Raw genomic sequence first — 19693 nt, 5'->3', positions numbered from 1 at the left:
TATCTTTGGAATGCATGACATGATAACTTTGCATTTTTCTCTTCTTGGATCTCCTGTTGGATCCTTTTGTGATTTCCCCTTTCGCCGGAACTTGCACTTTGGTAAAACCCAGGGAGAAGACTGAGTTAATGTGTTTGGCGACATAATTGTAGCTCTCTCCAAATCTTGTTGCCAAAGAACTAATGTGGAATAGTTGCAGTCCAGAGTTTGCCTGGCTTGCAAGACCCAAGTCCTCCTGTTTGTCTCCTGGTGATTGGACTGTTGTTTCGTTAGCCTCAGATATAGGTCTCTGTGCAGATGCCTGCTGACTTGGACTCCGCCGCTGCGTCCTGCTGATATACGCCGGAGCATTTTCAGCCTGAGATACAATGTCCTTTTTCCTGAAATAAATGTTAACGTTTCGGGACAATCGATTAAAAGATTGACCCCGAGCAGTTAATTCTAAACTGTTCTGAGGTGCCTCAATGAGCCCAGCAGTAGTTTGGGCTCTGAACGCACCCCTGTTGGAGGGCAAGTACCATCTCACAATCTGGAGATGTTTCACTTTTGGAGAAAAATCTGATAGGAAGAGATTAGAGACAGAACTGTCATCACTTAGATTTACATTTTTTAATATAGTTTTATGCGCAAATCGGGAGAGATGAGAAGCAGGCACTGATGAATATCGGTGGAAGTGAAGTGGCTCACAGGCCGGGTACCTTCTCAGGAAAATGTTTAAGTATTTCGCTTTACAGTAAGAGCTCCAATTACTGTCCACAGTCCTTAGGCTGATGCTGAGGTAACGGCACATTGTTGATCTGATGTGATCAACTGCAATTGCTCGAATTCCAAATTTTATTTTTGCAAGCACAGGCGCATAGTGATGATGGCTCTGAGGAAAACAAGACCACAAAGTGGAATATTTATTTTTAGCGACCAAAACTGTGTACATAATATACGCAACAATTACAATGTATAGCCCAGTGGACATCTGAACGTTATCATGCTTTTCCCCAAAACATTTTGCACAATTCTAGTACAGTGTACTTGCTCTATCTAGTGGTAAAGATTGTACATTACAAATTCATCAACCTTTCAAACATAACGTGATCAATTTTATAGTTTTTTTTTTTCAAGTAGCCTACTGTTTACTGATTGCAACAGAGACAATCCATGTTAAAAAAAAATAAATAAAATGTACGTTAGTTAAATAATTCATGAGTGGCTGTAGGCGCTCTTCTTATACACTCCTCAGTACTGTATAGGAATGCAACCTCAAAGTAATTGTACACTAGCATGCCCTTGGGTGTCCTTGTTTCTTTTCTTTAAGTGGGACAAGTGCTGAATTCAACAGTCCGCTGGGGGGCTAGGGGGGTGGGGGGGTGGGGGGGGGGGAGGCTTAACAGCGCTGTTATATACGCAGTAGTTAATTGTTGCCACATGCATAGAGCAAGGTCAAGACACAAAGTATAGTTTACATCTGCTTAGTATTTACCTGAAACATATAAGCTTCTTCTGTCCTTGTGCATCCGCTTCAGTCATTATGATATTTGTTTTTTTCAATCCACTTGTAAATGTGCCAGGAGCAATATCCTTCTTGTGTTTGGTTACTTAACTCCTCTCCTTATTGGATGAACTCAGTTTGGTGTGGGGGGGGGGGGTGTTGCCCAGTGTTCAGTCAACGCAAACAGGCTTAAGGTCATGTGCATGGTGCCACTGCTGGCAACACACGCAGTGGTCTAATGTTAGCCCCGTTTTACGTCAAACCACGGCATACATACACACATTGAAACTGAACACCGCTGTCCTGCAGCAACTATATTTAACATTGCATGAAAATATATAACTCTTTGCCATTGTTATTTACAACGTTGCTCTTTGTACACCCATTTTGTATTAACTGACAACTAGTCTTAAAAAATAAAAAATAAACTATGCTAACTGGAGTGCATGATTAATTTACCAACAGATTATTTATACACAGTATAGATTAGGTCCTGTAATGACATCTAGTGGGCATTAGTTTTTATCTGCTACAAAACTATCTTCTTCGCGAACATTCTTCTATTACAGTATAACCCTAAAACCTTTCACACCATAAATGATTTTCACTGTAACTGTAATTTTTTTTTTTTTTTTTTTTTTTAAATAGCTATGTGAAATCACTCCAGAAAGCTAACTGGCAGTTTAACAGCGACAGTTTACATCCAGTGAAGACAGAATAGTGATAACCAACCACTGTGCTATTATCCAATGTCACTTGATTGGTCCAAAAATAATAATTTATGTACTACAACTAATGTATCTTTGTTCATCCATACGTGACAGCGACATACGGTGACAGGCAGAACATGTAAATACTTAGACACATAATCAACTTGACTGTCTACTGTACATACATTGCCATTCATAAAACAGAATACCTCTAGCCCAGATTTAAATCAAGACAACATCATCATAATTTCAGTATACTTTACAGTGGATACATTTTGCGACATTTTTGTTTGGTGGTGTGCTGTGAGAGTTTATTAATGTACAATGTGTCTTGTCTCAATAAAGGTTGGGAAACACTAACTTAATAAATACATTCTTGTCAAACAAACAAACAAAAAAACATTGGTTATAATCTGACATTATATACTTCTCTTAAGCACCTGACTGTTTTTCACTTCAGGTCCATGATGAACAAAAGAGTTTTCCTTCACAGTCTCTATTTGTGCTGATCACTACGTTTTCTTTTCACGTCCTGTGGCGCACTCCTCTCCACGTCCGGTCCACTTTAAGCGATTCCGGGCAAAGACTGCGTAGGACTTGTCCATGAATGGTCTCACTGACGGCAACATCATAAAGCGGCCTAGCCAACCCAGGCCCACGGCGCCGTACATGACTGCGAACGCTGGGACACCCCGATGAACCTGCTGATCAAAGAAGAAATTAGAAGAAGAGACCTAAGCATTAATGCTGCTATGTCAGGAATGCACTGTACATAATATACGTAACATGCAAGAATTAAGTAAAGAGTCAGTATAAAACACATGATTTCTAAAAGACAAGGATTTTCTGTAACACTGAACACATATTTTCAATGTTCTCTGTTATTCCAAGCAAATTAATTTTTCTAACTAAAAAATAACTTTTTGTCAATTTTAAGAGACGACCGTGAAAAGTAAAAAAAAAATATATATATATATACCTATATTAATTGTTTAAACTGTCAATATACAACAAACAATGTAAAAAAAGTTCAATATAATTTTCAAACTAATTTTACGTTACCTTTAAAAAAACAATGCACCAAAGTGCGTGTGTACATGCATATGTGGTGAAAACTCTCCGTAACTTCCATTAACAACCCAGACTACAGTTACAGCTCCTCTCCGAGATGTAATGCTTGTCACTTAGTTGAGATACATTACTTCACCATACTTCCCTGACACCAATTCTCACGTAGACAGACAGGGCTTTGGTGCCATCTTAAGGCATTTTAGAAAAAACACAAAAAGACGTGAATAGGCGATACAGGCCGTTACTTTACAGTCCTTCAATTACTGCAACAGTAATGTTCGAAAAAAATAAGTGTTCAGTAATGTTAATTGACCTCATCGTTCTCATCAATCACATGCATTTCGTCCAAGGCTGCCTCGAAGCTGACTCTGCTGTACAACCCCAATTCCAAGGAAATTGGGACATTGTGTTAAACATAAATAAAAACAGAATACAATGATTTGCAAATCATGTTCAACCTATATTTAATTGAATACACTACAAAGACAAGATATTTAATGTTCAAACTGATAAAATGTATTCCATCCATCCATTTTCTGAGCCGCTTCTCCTCACTAGGGTCGCGGGCGTGCTGGAGCCTATCCCAGCTGTCATCGGGCAGGAGGCGGGGTAGACCCTGAACTGGTTGCCAGCCAATCGCAGGGCACATCGAAACAAACAACCATTCGCACTCACATTCACACCTACGGGCAATTTAGAGTCTCCAATTCATGCATGTTTTTGGGATGTGGGAGGAAACCGGAGTGCCCGGAGAAAACCCAAAACAGGCGGGGCTGGGGATTGAACCCGGGTCCTCAGAACTGTGAGGCCGACGCTCTAAACAGTCGGCCACCGTGCCCCCATACAATGTATTGTTTTAGCAAATAATCATGAACTCTAAGTTCATGATTATTTGCTAAAAACAATCAAGTTCATCAGTTTGAACATTACATATCTTGTCTTTGTAGTGTATTCAATTAAATATAGGTTGAACATGATTTGAAAATGATTGTATTCTGTTTTTATTTGTTTAACACAACGTCCAAATTTCCTTGGAATTGGGGTTGTATTTGGCTTCGTTGTAGCCTGGAAGTGAAATATCAACAAAGTTGACTTTGTCGGGCTGCTTTCTCTGCAGAAACTGGAGGAAGCGGATCTCCGTAACACATATTAGACAAAGTCTATCATACAGCACCTGAAGCAGAGAAGAAAAAAACTGTTTCCTAAAAGGGATAGTTCCGTGTCACGTCATGTACAAAAATAAACAGCAAAAGATAATCCTCAACAGCATCACCCTATTATGACTTACACCCTAAATTGATATCGACTGCTGGTTGCTCAGAATGTGGAATACCATTTCATTGTTAACATATTTCAACTCACTTTGGAAACTGAACTTTGTGTGTGAGTACTGAGTGATATTTTAATCATGCTTAAATTATTTTCCATTACTTCTGACTGTGCCTGATTAAGTGACTAGCTTTGTGTATTGACTGTTAGGTGTAGGATGAATACTACTAGCAGGTGGTCCTCCACTTGCAGTGTAAGTGACATGTTGCATTACTGACATTTAAAAGTAAAGCCAAATATATCTAGTGTCCACTTTGCGCAGCCAGCCAAGTGGACGCTTCAGTTCATGGGGACAATCTGCTGCTAAAACTTGAACCAGCCAGGAGGTCCTGATCTCGGATTTTCAAGGTGACGCTGTTGAGATAATAGTGTGATGAGTGATTTGTGATTTTCCTCATGTGTGATCATCTTTATAGTTATATTGCTATGTTAATGACATCAATCAACAATTGCGACAACAAACTTTACCTTTTCTAACTTATTTAAAAACGCACAAATAAAACGGCTTAAGGAGTACCTACAGCAAGTAGCAAAATAAAGGGTTTTTACCACTAAGGTTACAGCTGTCTAATGATGTAACTTGGTTAATTTTACACGCTATTTGACCCACAGTGACCTCCAGGCTTGACTTGTATGCTATCACAGCATTACATCAGAAACCAATCTGTGTGATCTGTCAACTGTTAATAAAAACTCGCCTTGACACCAGGCTGAGGGGTGCTGTTGTTTCGATGCCGATGCCAGGTATTGCTTTATTTAACCAATTTAAAAACCTTGGAAAAGGAGTGTTTTGCACAGCCTCTTCCCTGAATTGTCTTTTTGACGTTTCAGTGTTCTAATTTCGCCATGGAATGGAATATTAGTTTGTGTAAAACAAATACTACCCCTGACATGAACCCAAAATGGTGGTAGTCTATGCCATACTTGATATGATCCAATGTCTGCACAGATAAACTGGTTAAGACAGGCCTTGCTCATGTTTTGACCTAGTTCTAACTGATGAATGGAATGTTCAGCTGCTATGACAACCTTCAGAAATTAGTACCATAACCTACTTAAATCACTGCGACTGATTCCTTATAAAATCGCATATTTCAAGAACTGCAGCAAAACTACTACCTTAAAATGAATATATTTCACCATTGTTGCTGTTGTTGTTCTTTGGGGGCTAGCTTGAGCAAGGGAATAGATAGCATTTTCCACAATTGACTCTCCTAAGCTAATGCTGTATGGGCTAAACACAATTCCTCCTACCTCTGAAAGGTAATTTGAATGTTTAAAAAATTGTGTAACTCTAAGCAGGACAGTGATTCGGCATCTTTGCTTAAGTCTTGGGAAATGACTGCAGCAAAATGGCGGACGCCTTGACGTATGACCCGACTAGATGGTGAGGCATCTAGTAATTATGTCTATCGGTTGACTTGTTCCCCCAATACCACAGCACATCCTTCATATTTGATGCGGCAGAGCTCACCCTAAAACTAAAGCACGTCAAAAAAATTTGAGGGGAGAGATGTCAGGACATTATGTGCAAACCGCCTCCTCTGTTTGGAGAGGGCCTTTCCAGTTGGAAACAGATGGCTGATTTCGCACCTCTTTCAAACCAGCAATCCACCATATCCATAATTTGGGATAAATTGCCCTCAAAGGAATGCCCCTTCTTTTTGAGATGCAAATGAACTGCTGACTTTGGACTCAAAGAAACTGCTGTCCTACTCTATGTTGTGCCATATGTTTGTGTTGGGGTTGCTTGCTATCTCCAATGTACTGTAGAGGTCATTGCCATCCTCACGCCACTGCACTGAGTGGGTTTGTTCAAAAAAAAGTAACAAGCTCGTTTTAACAAAAGTAAGGAGTAGAAAGTATAGAAATCTGGAATTGTTACTACTGATCTGACACCTGATCTGACTCGTGATGTGGTTTGTTTAATACTGGCCCTTATTTGACTCACTTCCGTATATTACGATCAAAAGTGTACAGTAAAAAATTAAATTAAATAAACAGCCAATATAGGCTCGTTCCGCCTGTTCCACACAATTGGATTATGCTAAACTCTAATGATATAAAGTAATAAATTGCTGTCAGTTCAACATGATAGTAATTAACAGAGTGGAACAAATTGACAAGAACATATTTACAACCCCAATTCCAATGAAGTTTTGACATTGTGCTAAACATAAATAAAAACAGAATACAATGATTTGCAAATCATTGCATTCACTACAAAGGCAAGATATTTAATGTTCAAACTGATTAACTTGATTGTTTTTAGGAAATAATCATTAACTTAGAATTTTATGGCTGCAACACGTTCCAAAAAAAGATGGGACAGGTGGCAAAAAAGACTGAGAAAGTTGAGGAATGCTCATCAAACACCTGTTTGGAACATCCCACAGGTGAACAGGCTAATTGGGAACAGGTGGGTGCCATGAATGGATATAAAAGGAGCTTCCCGGAATTGCTCAGTTATTCACAAGCAAAGATGGGGCGAGGTTCACCTCTTTGTGAACAAGTGCGTGAGAAAATAGTTGAACAATTTAAGGACAACATTCCTCAACGAACAATTGCAAGGAATTTAGGGATTTCTTCATCTACGGTTCATAAAATAATCAAAAAGTTCAGAGAATGTGGAGAAATCACTGCATATAAGCAGCAAGGCCGAAAACCAACACTGAATGCCCGTGACCTTCGATCCATCAGGCGGCACTGCATCAAAAAACGACATCAATGTGTAAAGGATATTACCACATGGGCTCAGGAACACTTCAGAAAACCAATGTCAGTAAATACAGTTTGGCGTTACATCCGTAAGTGCAACTTGAAACTCTACTATGAAAAGCAAAAGCCATTTATCAACAACACCCAGAAGCGCCGCTGGCTTCTCTGGGTCCAAGCTCATCTAAGATGGACTGATGCAAAGTGGAAAAGTGTTCTGTGGTCCAACAACGGAGACTGTTGAACAGCTGAAGCTGTACATCAAGCAAGAATGGGAAAGAATTCCACCTACAAAGCTTCAACAATTAGTGTCCTCAGTTCCCAAAAGTTTATTGAATGTTGTTAAAAGAAAAGGTGATGTAACACAGTGGTAAACATGACCCTGTGCCAGCTTTTTTGGAATGTGTTGCAGCCATAAAATTCTAAGTTAATTATTATTTGCTAAAAACAATAAACTTTATCAGTTTGAACATTAAATATCTTGTCTTTGTAGTGTATTCAATTAAACATAGGTCGAACATGATTTGCCAATCATTGTATTCTGTTTTTATTTATGTTTATCACAATGTCCCAACTTCATTGGAATTGGGGTTGTATATACTGTAGTTTTTTTGTTTGTTTTATTTTTAGCATGGATGGGTCCTAAAGGGTACGGACTGTTGAAAGTCCCAAGGAGGCTGTGAAAATTGTAGTATTTTGCCCAAGTTAATTACTAATTACGACATTAAATAAGTAAGTTATGATTATGGATCTTTATCACAAGTCAACGTGATACCTTGTAAGAGATAAAAGGCAACTGAAAGCAATATGTTGAAATTCAAAACTGTGCACATAATTTGGAGCTGCAGGATATTAAAATGGAAAAGAATATCTAATCAAGTTTCCTGCTGATTAACCAGTTTTGTGCGAGGTCTGTAAATATGTTTTCCGTTTGTGCATGACGTAATTCCCATTTCCAGTTTATCGGCGAATAACGTCTGTTAAGAACTTTGCTGACTTTTAATTACATGGATTGTTACATTTGAAACATACAAAGTTTGCAGCCCTTGAAATGGGTGAAACTTATAATTGCTTTCTTTTTTATTTTAACAGAATTGATTAACTCTATGGCAGCATGTGGTTTGCTCCACAGTTCTGAGGTTTGGGGTTGAAATGTCAGCTCTGATCTTCCTGTGTGGGGTTTGCAGGTTATAACCTGGCTTGCTTAGGTTTTCTCAGACTACTCCGGCATACGGAAAGTTTGGGGTCAATTCTGACATGGGCTAAGAATATTTTAATAATTATCTGAATATAATCTACAGTATATCAAGTACAGATTAACTACAGATTTTTTTAAATGTGTTAATAGCCTGCCTGACACTGATAATTGGATTATGAACCCTTAATCAATGTTTCACAGAATGCAGCCCTATGGGGGGCACAAGCCAGTGCAAACTGTAGGCCGGTCCCAAGCCCGGATAAATGCAGAGGGTTGCATCAGGAACGGCATCCGCCTTAAAACTTTGCCAACAAATATGAGCGTTCATCCAAAGAATTCTATACCGGATCGGTCGTGGCCCGGGTTAACAACGTCCGCCACCGGCGCCGTAAACCTGCAGGGCACCGGTGGAAATTCTGCTACTATGGGTCAAAGTCGAAGAAGAAGAAGAGGTTTAAAGCGGGTTCTTCGGCAGAAAGAGAAGAGGAAAGTACAGGGACAGATGGTGGTAGACTTTGCAAAAAGGATGCAAATGGCTGTAGTGAACACTTTTTTTCCAGAAGAGGCACGAACATAGGGTAACCTACAAGAGTGGAGGTAGAAGCACGCAGGTGGATTACATTTTGTGCAGACGAAGTAATCTGAAGGAGGTTACCGACTGTAAGGTTGGGGTAGGGGAGAGTGTGGCTAGACAGCATAGGATGGTCGTGTGTAAGATGACTCTGGTAGTGGGGAGGAAGATTATGAAGACAAAGGCAGACCAGAGAACCATGTGGTGGAAGCTGAGACAGGACGAGTGTTGTGCAGCTTTGGGAAGAGGTGATACAGGCTCTTGGTGGAGATTGGACCACTACAGCCAAGTTGATCAGAGAGGCAGGCATGAGAGTACTTTGTGTATCTTCTGGCAGGAAAGGAGTACCCTAACCCTAACCTCACAGTACAGGAAGTCATACAAGGAAAAAGGTTAGCTAAGAAGAAGTGGGACACTGAGAGGACCGAGGAGAGGTGAAAGGAATACATTGAGATGCGACATATGGCAAGGGTAGAGGTGGCAAAGGCCAAACAAGAGGCATATGATGACATCTATGTGAGGTTGGACACTAAAGAAGGAGAAAAGGATCTATACAGGTTGGCCAGAGGGATAGAGATTGGGGGGATGTGCAGCAGATTAGGGTGATTAAGGATAGAGATGGAAATATGTTGACTGGAAATATGTTGACCAGTAGTGTGTGAGATAGATGGAAAGAATACTTCGAGGAGTTGATGAATGAGGAAAATGAGAGAGAAGGGAGAGTAGAAGAGCAGGAAGTGGCAATGATAAGTAAGGGGGAAGTTAGAAAGGCATTAAAGAGGATGAAAAATAGAAAGGCAGTTGGTCCTGATGACATTCCTGTGGAGGTATGGAAGCATCAAGGAGAGATGGCTGTGGAGTTTTTGACCAGCTTGTTCAATAGAATTCTAGCGTGTGAGAAGATGCCTGAGGAATGCAGGAAAAGTGTGCTGGTGCCCATTTTTAAGAACAAGGGTGATGTGCAGAGCTGTGGGAACTATAGAGGAATAAAGTTGATGACCCAAACAATGAATTTATGGGAAAGACTAGTGGAGGCTAGACTCAGGACAGAAATGAGTGTTTGCGAGCAACTGTATGGTTTCATGCCTAGAAAGAGGACCACAAATACATTATTTGCCTTGAGGATGTTGATGGAAAAGTACAGAGAAGGTCAGTAGGAGCTACATTGTGTCTTTGTAGATCTAGAGAAAGCCTATGACAGAGTACCCAGAGAGGAACTGTAGTACTGCATGGGGAAGTCTGGAGTGGCAGAGAACTATGTTAGAATAATACAGGACATGTATGAGGGCAGCAGAACAGGGGTGAGGTGTGCTGTAGGTGTGACAGACGAATTTAAGGTGGAGGTGGGACTGCATCAGGGATCAGCCCTGAGCCCCTTCCTGTTTGCAGTGGTGATGGGTAGGCTGACAGATTAGGTTAGACTCGAATCCCCGTGGACCATGATGTTTGCAGATGACATTGTGATCTGCAGTGAAAGCAGGGAGCAGATGGAGGAACTGTTAGAAAAGTGGAGGCATGCACTGGAAAGCAGAGGAATGAAGATTAGCCGAAGTAAGACAGAATATATGTGCATGAATGAGAGGGGTGGTGGGGGAAGAGTGAGTCTACAGGGAGAAGAGATAGCAAGGGTGGAGGCCTTGAAATACTTGGGGTCAACCATCCAGAGCAATGGTGAGTGTGGTCAGGAAGTGAAGAAACGGGTCAAAGCAGGTTGGAACGGATGGAGGAACGTGTCAGGTGTGTTATGTGACAGAAGAGTCTCGGCTAGGATGAAGGGCAAAGTTCATAAAACAGTGGTGAGGCCAGCCATGATGTACGGATTAGAGACAGTGGCACTGAAGAGACAACAGGAAGCAGAGCTGGAGGTGGCGGAAATGAAGATGTTGAGGTTCGCTCTCGGAGTGACCAGGTTGGATAAAATTGGAAATGAGCTCATTGGAGGGACAGCCAATGTTCGATGTTTTGGAGACAAAGTTAGAGAGCAGACTTCGATGGTTTGGACACGTCCACAGAAGAAATAGTGAGTATATTGGTAGAAGGATGACGAGGATGGAGCTACCAGGCAAGAGAGCTCGAGGAAGACCAAACAGAAGGTTGATGGATGTCGTGAGGGAAGACATGAGGGCAGTTGGTGTTCGAGAGGAGGATGCAGGAGATGGAAAAGGATGACGCGCTGTCGTAACCCCTAAATAGACAAGCCCAAATGAAAAGAAGAAGAAGAATCAATGTTTCAGAGATAATGATTCTGTGGGAACCGAAGTAAATGTGGTAGGTAGGAAGTTAAACAGTTCCCCGGACTGTTACGAAGTCCCCCATGAACACCGGCCTTACTGTCCCATACAAATACACATATACAGTACATGACGAGGACTCTTTTACAGTTTCTGCAGGAAAAACATGATCTTACTTAAACACTTTTACCACTGTCCCATGCAAAAAATGCACATATTTACAGCATGTACAGTTTCCCACTTTCAAGATTCCCAACATTTAATGCACACTGGCAAATCTAAAATCCATTTTAGCAGATATGGGTCAAATTTGACCCAGAACAGCCACACTGTATACAAAGTTAATAGCTCGTGTACAAGAAGAATGATATTCTTAAATGTTGTAATTTTTGCGTATTTTGGGTCACGTTAGAAAAACGTACTGAAATTTCAGGGTAAAAGAATGACATTTACAGTACTCTTTTCAAAATTGCTGTCAGAAGCTAAAAACGGGGTCAGATTTGACCCAAATTATATTTTATATAAAATATTTATTGATTTTCAAATAATTGCTATAGCCAAACCATTTTTATGATAATAATAATAATAATAATAATGAAGTAAATAAATAAATGGATCATTTAGATTTCTTTATGGCAAGAGGAAAAATGTTAGAAGCTAAAATTAGATAGACTAAGTCACTTTGTTTTATACATACCTGTCGCTGAGTGCAGTGCAACACAAATTGAGCCACATGCAGTCAATGCGTTTTTATTCTAATGAATAGCTAGTCCACAGGGGCTGCCTATTCACCAGGTGTAATGTGACAACAATAAATAAATGCAAATAAATGGTGCTGACCACAATAAATTGTTGAAGGTAAAAATGTTCCACACAAGCAGTTATGTTTGGACAGCTGAGACATTGGGCCGAGTCCCCCCCCCCCCGACTATGGGAAGTTGGACAATAAGCCGCCTTTAAAGAAATGTATGTTATTTCCGCAAGGTTTCTTTCATCCGCCTCTCTTAGTAGAAAAAGGAAACGCCTTCCTCTAGGTTCATGTCAACAGATGTAATGGATGTTATGGAATATGCAGGCATTGTGAAAATAAAAACAATAGTGTATAGCAGTGAAAGGGTGGATCACCAGGGAGACTCTCGTCCTCGAGGTGCTTGTGATTCTAGGTGAAAAAAAATGTATTTCAACATTTTTAACTTTCAGTTAATCGCCAACTAAGGTCATGTTTGTTGTTTTCCCTTTCACACACGAAGGCTACAAAAATAAAAATCAATATAAATATAGATTCGAGACTATACTGGAGCTGCCGCGTAGTTAGAAACATTACAGTGATTTGTTTGATGGTTACTTCTTCTTTGTATCGAGTTTGCTGTATGAATTCTGCGAAAGGATCGAAACCCTTCATCAACTCACATTGGATGAAAACCAAGCCCCACTACAAATAGCGAAAAACTGAGAAATTGATGCTCCTCATTTATAAAAAAAAGGTTTATAATCGTCTATATTCATAGTTTAAACCATAAATACACCACAAAACTGATCCCAAAACAGTTTATCATTTTAAACTCATTTTACAGTTTAAAGATTTAATACTTACGAAAATAGTAAAACTGAACATTTAGTGACCTATTTTTGTGGGCAGTATTGGACACCCCTGTGCAATAATCATGCTGTCTAACCAGCACACCTGAAGAGGATGGCTTAGCTCGACAAAGGAGAAGTGCTCAGTAACACAGTTTGAGACAGATCTTGTGAACAATATTTGAGGGAAATAGGCCTTTTCAGTACGTACAAGTCTTAGATGTTTGAGTTGATCTCATGAAAAATGGCTGTAAAAACAAAGGTTTTGCTTTTATATATATTATTTATATATATTTATCACACAAGACGTTTTGAGGGCTCCATTTAAAAAACAAGTTCACAGTCTCAAGCTGGGCTCCCCCCCACACCTTCCTGCCCCCTTACTTGTATTTATTGTACAAGCACACGTGATGAGATCAGAAGCCTTTCAGCAGGACCCCTCTAAGGGTTAGCCAGTCACACTCACACCCAACGACGCACTTCATAGGTCAGCCAATACACTTGTAAGTTTTGTGCAGAGGTGTTGTCTGTCCATTGCACTTTCAGTCATAACCTTTGCTTGGCATGTAAGTAGAAGGCTTGAATCTGTTGATTATTTTTTGCCTCTGTCTTCTGTTCAGCCGTTCAATCCAACATGCCGGCGAAAGCAGCAACCAATCTGGGCTACATTCCACCGGACGGAGGCTGGGGTTGGGCCGTCGTCTTCGCCTCCTTCATCTCCATAGGATTCGCCTACGCCTTTCCCAAGTCGCTCACCATCTACTACAAGGAGATTCAGGAATATTTTTCCATTTCCTACAGCCAGATTGCCTGGGTGTCCTCTGTCATGCTTGCCTCTATGTATGCAGCAGGTCAGTTGGAATGCAACACATTTCTATGTACTTAGTTTGTAATGTGACTGCTCTCTCCTGTGCAGGGCCTGTGAGTAGCATTCTTGTGAATCGCTATGGCAGCAGACCCGTGGTCATAGTTGGCGGGCTCATGGTTTCCTCTGCCATGGTGCTCGCCTCTTTTGGAACAACTATTGTCCATCTGTATCTCTGTGTTGGAGTAATTGGAGGTAATTGAACCTTTCTAAGCAGACAAAAATGTCACTTACAGAAAGTTTACTTCAGGGGTTAGCTGTTAAGGAGTATGTCGCTGTTTTTGACAATATTTTATAGGTACAGTATATATGTATATCTGTTAATGTGTATTGATTCATATACAGACTTTTGGACATTTCATAGCCATGCCAAGTCATTCTGAAGCAAAGTTTCCTGAAACTTTTCAGCTCACGACCCACATTTCAAATTTTTCCATCCATCCATTTTCTACATCACTTGTCCTCATTTAGGTCACAGGTGAGCTGGAGCACATTCCTACTGACTTTAGGAGAGAGACAGAGTACACTCTGGACTGTTGGGCAGCCAATTGCAGAGTATATGCTATTTTTAAAACGATATACAGTATAGTATATGATATGTAATTAAAATGTGGCGACGGCGGAAAAAAAGCACAGGGGTGGAGGACAGCCCCTGAGTCTGAGGCGTCAACCTCGACCACAAACTGGAGGGAGGGGTCGGGGTGGCGTAGGATGGGAGCACTGGTAAAAATGGTTTTGAGTTGCTCGAAAGCTTGGGATGCTGCCGGGGTCCACTGAAAAGGAGACTTGGTGGATGTGAGGCGAAGTGCGACCTTGCTGTAATTGCGGAAGAAGCGGCAATAGAAGTTGGCGAATCAAAGGAAAAGTTGCAGCGCGTTCCGGGTGGTGGGAATTGGCCAGTCTATGATTGCTTGGATTTTGGCGGGGTCTGGTTGCAATTGACCTTTGGCAATAATGTAGCCGAGGAAATGTACGGAAGAGAGGTGGAATTCGCATTTTTGGTGGTACCGCAGAATGCAGGCGGTGTGAGTGGCAATGAGGGCTCCATCCTGTTATAGGTAAACGTGTCCAGTCTATGGCAGCGTTATGAAGTTTAAGCCAGGGAATACCGAGGAATAATGGGGTCTCAGGAGAAGTAATATCTGTAATATATTTAAATAGTACCGAAGTCAGAATTGCTTTGAGAGGACCAAATGCTTTGAGATCGGTATTGAAGCTAACCATCTTTTCTTTGTATTTCTACATCAAAGGAATTCCTACAACCATTTGTGCGTTTATTAGGGTTTTCCTTCTCTTGTCAGACAATAACCTGTCTTTGGTTTACAGCAGAGGTTTTGAGTCTTCAAAGAGGACTGATTTGCATCTTATGAGATAAGGGTACCATTTGTGCACCAGGCCAGTTTGTTGGACGCCAGCAGGCGGGTGTGGGTATTTCACGGCATAGTGTCACCTTGTGGCCATCAGAACCCTCCAAATATGGTCATGTGGAGCGACCACCTTCCGGGTAAACCCAGGGGCTGGGCTAATTCCACGCCCAGATAATTATACCTTTATAAACTGGCATCCAGGCGTTTTGGGGGCTTTTTCGTTCTCCTGGCTTTGTAAGCAGCTGCTATGACACGAAGGCTTGTTCAATAAATCGAATTAGCCCAAAAGCCAAGTGTCTCGAAGTCTTCATTCATTCCTGCCCAACGGAAGCCGGTGTTCTCCCGGTGGACCATCGACTCAGAACCACAGGCGAAAAAATCCACCTCATAACAAAAAGTGAGATGTTTTCAAGGTGATTATCAGAAATGAACAAGGTGAATGGCACTTTTTCGTGGGTAACGGGGGAGATGATTCGGCCATCCATGCCTGTGACTTTCTTCCGGGACGGAAGTGGTTAGGAGAGGGATTTGGAGCTGGTGAATTCTTGCTTCGTGAATGAAGTTGTCATCGGCACCGGAATCTATAAAGGGCAGTCATGGGGGTGTTCTGAGCAGAAACTATAATGCTAGTAGGAACGGTCATGCCTCCTTCGGTTTGCCTCCTTCACATTGAGAGGAGCCAGATGAGGTGGCTGGGGCATCTGATTCGGATGACTCCCGGACGCCTCCCTGGTGAGGTGTTCCGGGCACGTCCCAGCGGGAGGAGACCCGGGGAAGACCCAGGACACGCTGGAGAGACTACATCCTTCGGCTGGCCTGGGAACGCCTCGGGATCCCCCCGGAAGAGCTGGATGAAGTGGCTGGGGAGAGGGAAGTCTGGGCGTCCCTGCTAAAGCTACTGCCCCCGCGACCCGATCTCGGATAAGCGGTAGAAAATGGATGGATGGATGGATGGAAATTACAATTGTGTAAGAACAAGCATGAATCTATCGTCCAACATTTTACACTTGCCCAATAAAAACGGAGATGTGAGCTGACGTTTTGGAAATAATTTTTCAAACGCATAACACAGACATTGCGTAAACACCTTGTTAATTTTAAGGACTATACAATGTGTGAAAAGTTGTTCTTAACAAAATGTTTTCCAACAAAATTGGCACAAAAAGGTTTTTTTTTTTTACTTCAACACTTCACTCATCTCTCTGTTGTATTAGAAAATGTCAGCATTTTGTGACAAAAGTCGCATGTTCTTTGTCCAACCAACAACAAATTTGGTTTGCTAACTATAAGTAATGCAAAGAAGGGAAGTCCTTATCTAAGACACTAATGTTTTATAATCTTGCGTCAAAATGAAACCTGAGGTGATTTCAGCTAATACTGCAAATTGTTTTTTAAATCTATCCTTTCCTGTATGTATCATATGTGATTTATAAAACAATTAATCTGTATTACGGCAGCGCTATTAAATGCAACATTATCGTAAAAATCTTCACAATGTAGTTTTTGTTGTGTACAATATTGGACAACTAATGGTCATTAAAAATCCCATCATGCAAGCATAGAGTGGTCGTAATGGGTGGGAAAAGATGTAATTATTTGCATTGTGGTGCTATAGCTTGACATTTCTCTCATTGCTTAACTGACCATTATGCCAAATCTCCTGTATTATTTATGATATGATAAAGCCTCTCTTGTATAATTTCATCAGGTTTTGGCCTAGCCTTCAATCTGCAGCCTGCCCTGACCATCATCGGTACCTACTTCCACGTGAAGAGGCCGCTGGCAAACGGGCTGGCGATGACAGGAAGTCCAGTGGTTCTCTTTACTCTTGCTCCGCTCAATCAGTTTCTCTTTGATTCTTTCGGCTGGAGAGGAAGCTTCCTGATCCTTGGAGGCCTCGTTTTGAACTGCTGTGTTGCTGGTTCTCTGATGAGGCCTGCCAACAAAAAAGTCCAAACTCAACTAAAAAGTGAGCCACATGAGAGTAATGGAGCAGAGGAAGTCCCCACAGATAACCAACAAGCTGTAGAAATCCAAAATGAGAGTAATAAAAAGGGCTGCATGCATAGTTTTATAGATGTTTCGCTCTTCAAACACAGGGGATTCCTCATTTACCTCATCGGTAACGTGGTCATGTTATTTGGATTTTTTGGACCTGTAGTTTTTCTAGCCCCCTACGCCAAACATCTGGGTGTTGATGAATATTCAGCAGCGTTCTTGCTGTCCATCTTTGCTCTCGTGGACATGTTTGTTAGACCAACAACTGGCTTGATCGGCAATACAAAGTGGATCCGGCCCAAAATCCAGTATTTATTCAGTTTTGCTGTTTCCTACAATGGAGTGTGCCACCTTTTGTGCCCTCTGGCATCTGGATATGTTGGCCTTGTCGTTTATGCCGTGTTTTTCGGGATGGCGTTCGGGATGGTGTGTTCTTTGCTTTTCGAAGTGTTGATGGACCTCGTGGGAGCGCATCGCTTCTCCAGCGCAGTTGGACTTGTCACCATTATCGAGTGCGGCCCAGTGCTTCTCGGTCCTCCGCTTTCAGGTTTGGAACTAAATAAGTGAGTACATCAGATTGACGTGACAACATTTGTGATGAGTTTATTTTTGTCTTTCAGGAGCGCTGGTAGATATTTTTGGAGACTACAAGTACATGTACTACGCATGTGGTGTGTTGATGCTGGTGCCAGGCATATTTTTCTTCATCATGCATTACTACAACTACAAGAGGCTGGATGAGGAGCAGAGGCAGCGCCCGTCTGCAGAGATGAAGACGTGTGCAGAGGCTGTGCAGCTGAAAATGAATCAGGATGAAGCACAGGAATGACTGTTGGGTATGATGTGTGAGTGTGTGGAGTGTGTGTAGTGTAGTTGATATTTACGGAAATAAATAAATGAAACACTTTCTACCTCAGATTAAACCCATAGATTTTCAGTATGTGTGGCCTTTTGGTTTATTTAGAGGTTGAAGGATTAGGATAACACATGATGCCAGTATGTATGTACAGTATATTATTATTTTTTTTTTTATCAATTTACTAATACAGCTAGGTGGCAGCAAACACCAATATGTAAAGTTGACCCAGTTTGCAAAATCTAGAAAAAGTATTTTTAAAGGCTGAAAATCTCATCTCCTGGTCTATTTTTTTGTTCTTTTTTATCATTAAAAACATATTAAAAAAAGAAAAAAAAGGATGAAATATCATCTGCTGGTCTTATTTTTTGTTCTTTTTTATTATTATTGTTCAAATTGAAAACACCTTCTTATACAGGGTATATTGAATATACTGTATTGACCCAGCAGCGACACAATGGACTAAAAGGGGGCAGACATTTCTATTTTGAAATTTTCTCTACATTCCCACCTTATTTCATATGCTGTAGGTACCGCAGGTCATACACGCGCTCTACTTATTTCACCTCTCTCTATTCAACATACAAACATACAGTTAAGTGTGTGAAGTGAATTAAGTGTTTTATCTCCAATTTACATAAGACGGTTAAGGAAAGGAGTGTAACAATTAGAATGGGTGATACAGTATTTACATTGAACAATTAAATGGTAAATAACTGAAGGGTTGCACCTTTGTGATAGTTTGTTAGGTACAACTAAATCTAATGGACTCCAATATAAGAGCTGTGTGAAATAAATGTGGCTTTGGAAAGATAATAATCACGGTCAGTTGTGATTGAAATGATATTAATTTAAATTTACCTCCCATTTCAAAATATTATGGATTTCTGATCCTGCTCTATACTATACGTGCAGCTAAAAAAAGCATCTAACATGGATGATCATTTACTGTAAAACAAAGTTGTATGTTCTAAGAATACTAACAAAATACTGTCATTTCATATGCAAACGTAGTATCATCCTTTTCCACACAGGCTGTTACTGCAGACTCACATTGCCATAACAGTGGAAAGATGGGATAAAAGACTGTTGAGATTGTCCAACGTTTGGCATCATCCATCCATCCATTTTCTGAGGTGCTTTTCCTCACTAGGGTCGCGGGCGTGCTGGAGCCTATCCCAGCTGTCATCGGGCAGGAGGCGGGTACACCCTGAACTGGTTGCCAGCCAATCGCAGGGCACAAACAAACAAACAACCATTCGCACTCACATTCACACCTATGGGCAATTTAGAGTCTCCAATTAATCCATGTTTTTGGGATGTGGGAGGAAACCGGAGTGCCCGGAGAAAACCCACGCAGGCACGGGGAGAACATGCAAACTCCACACAGGCGGGACCGGGGATTGAACCCGGGTCCTCAGAACTGTGAGGCTGACGCTCTAACCAGTCGGCCACCGTGCCGCCGTTTGGCATCATTTCACACTGAAAAAAAGAAGATAAAGTATACTGTGTGTATTACAAAGCAGAACTGGCTCACGCAACTGTCCGTCTACTTAATACCACCGTTAGTTAGAATGAACTGCAATCCCTTCACAGGCCGCCGCCCATGCACTTTCAATCGCTTTATTTTACAAACGGTAGCAAAGTAAACACGTGACAAGCACTTTCATATACGAGCTGCACGGTTCAACTGACAGTCAGAGGAGCTCAACACGCAGACT

General features: G+C 41.2%; 1 protein-coding gene across 1 annotated transcript; it reads left to right on the top strand.

Annotated features, from left to right (window-relative positions):
• Window positions 1-13506: 13506 nt before the first annotated feature.
• slc16a7 (solute carrier family 16 member 7) lies at window positions 13507-17945 on the top strand. The gene is made up of 4 exons (XM_061673985.1): window positions 13507-13737; window positions 13803-13946; window positions 16827-17663; window positions 17737-17945. The coding sequence occupies exons 1-4, from the start codon at window positions 13521-13523 to the stop codon at window positions 17943-17945; spliced, it is 1407 nt and encodes a 468-aa protein (XP_061529969.1). The 5' UTR covers window positions 13507-13520.
• Window positions 17946-19693: the final 1748 nt, after the last annotated feature.

The sequence above is a fragment of the Phycodurus eques genome, chromosome 1, assembly GCF_024500275.1.
Source record: "Phycodurus eques isolate BA_2022a chromosome 1, UOR_Pequ_1.1, whole genome shotgun sequence".
In the NCBI taxonomy this organism is placed as follows: domain Eukaryota; kingdom Metazoa; phylum Chordata; class Actinopteri; order Syngnathiformes; family Syngnathidae; genus Phycodurus; species Phycodurus eques.
Note: the sequence above shows the minus strand (reverse complement) of the source record. Positions and strands in the feature narration are given on the sequence as shown.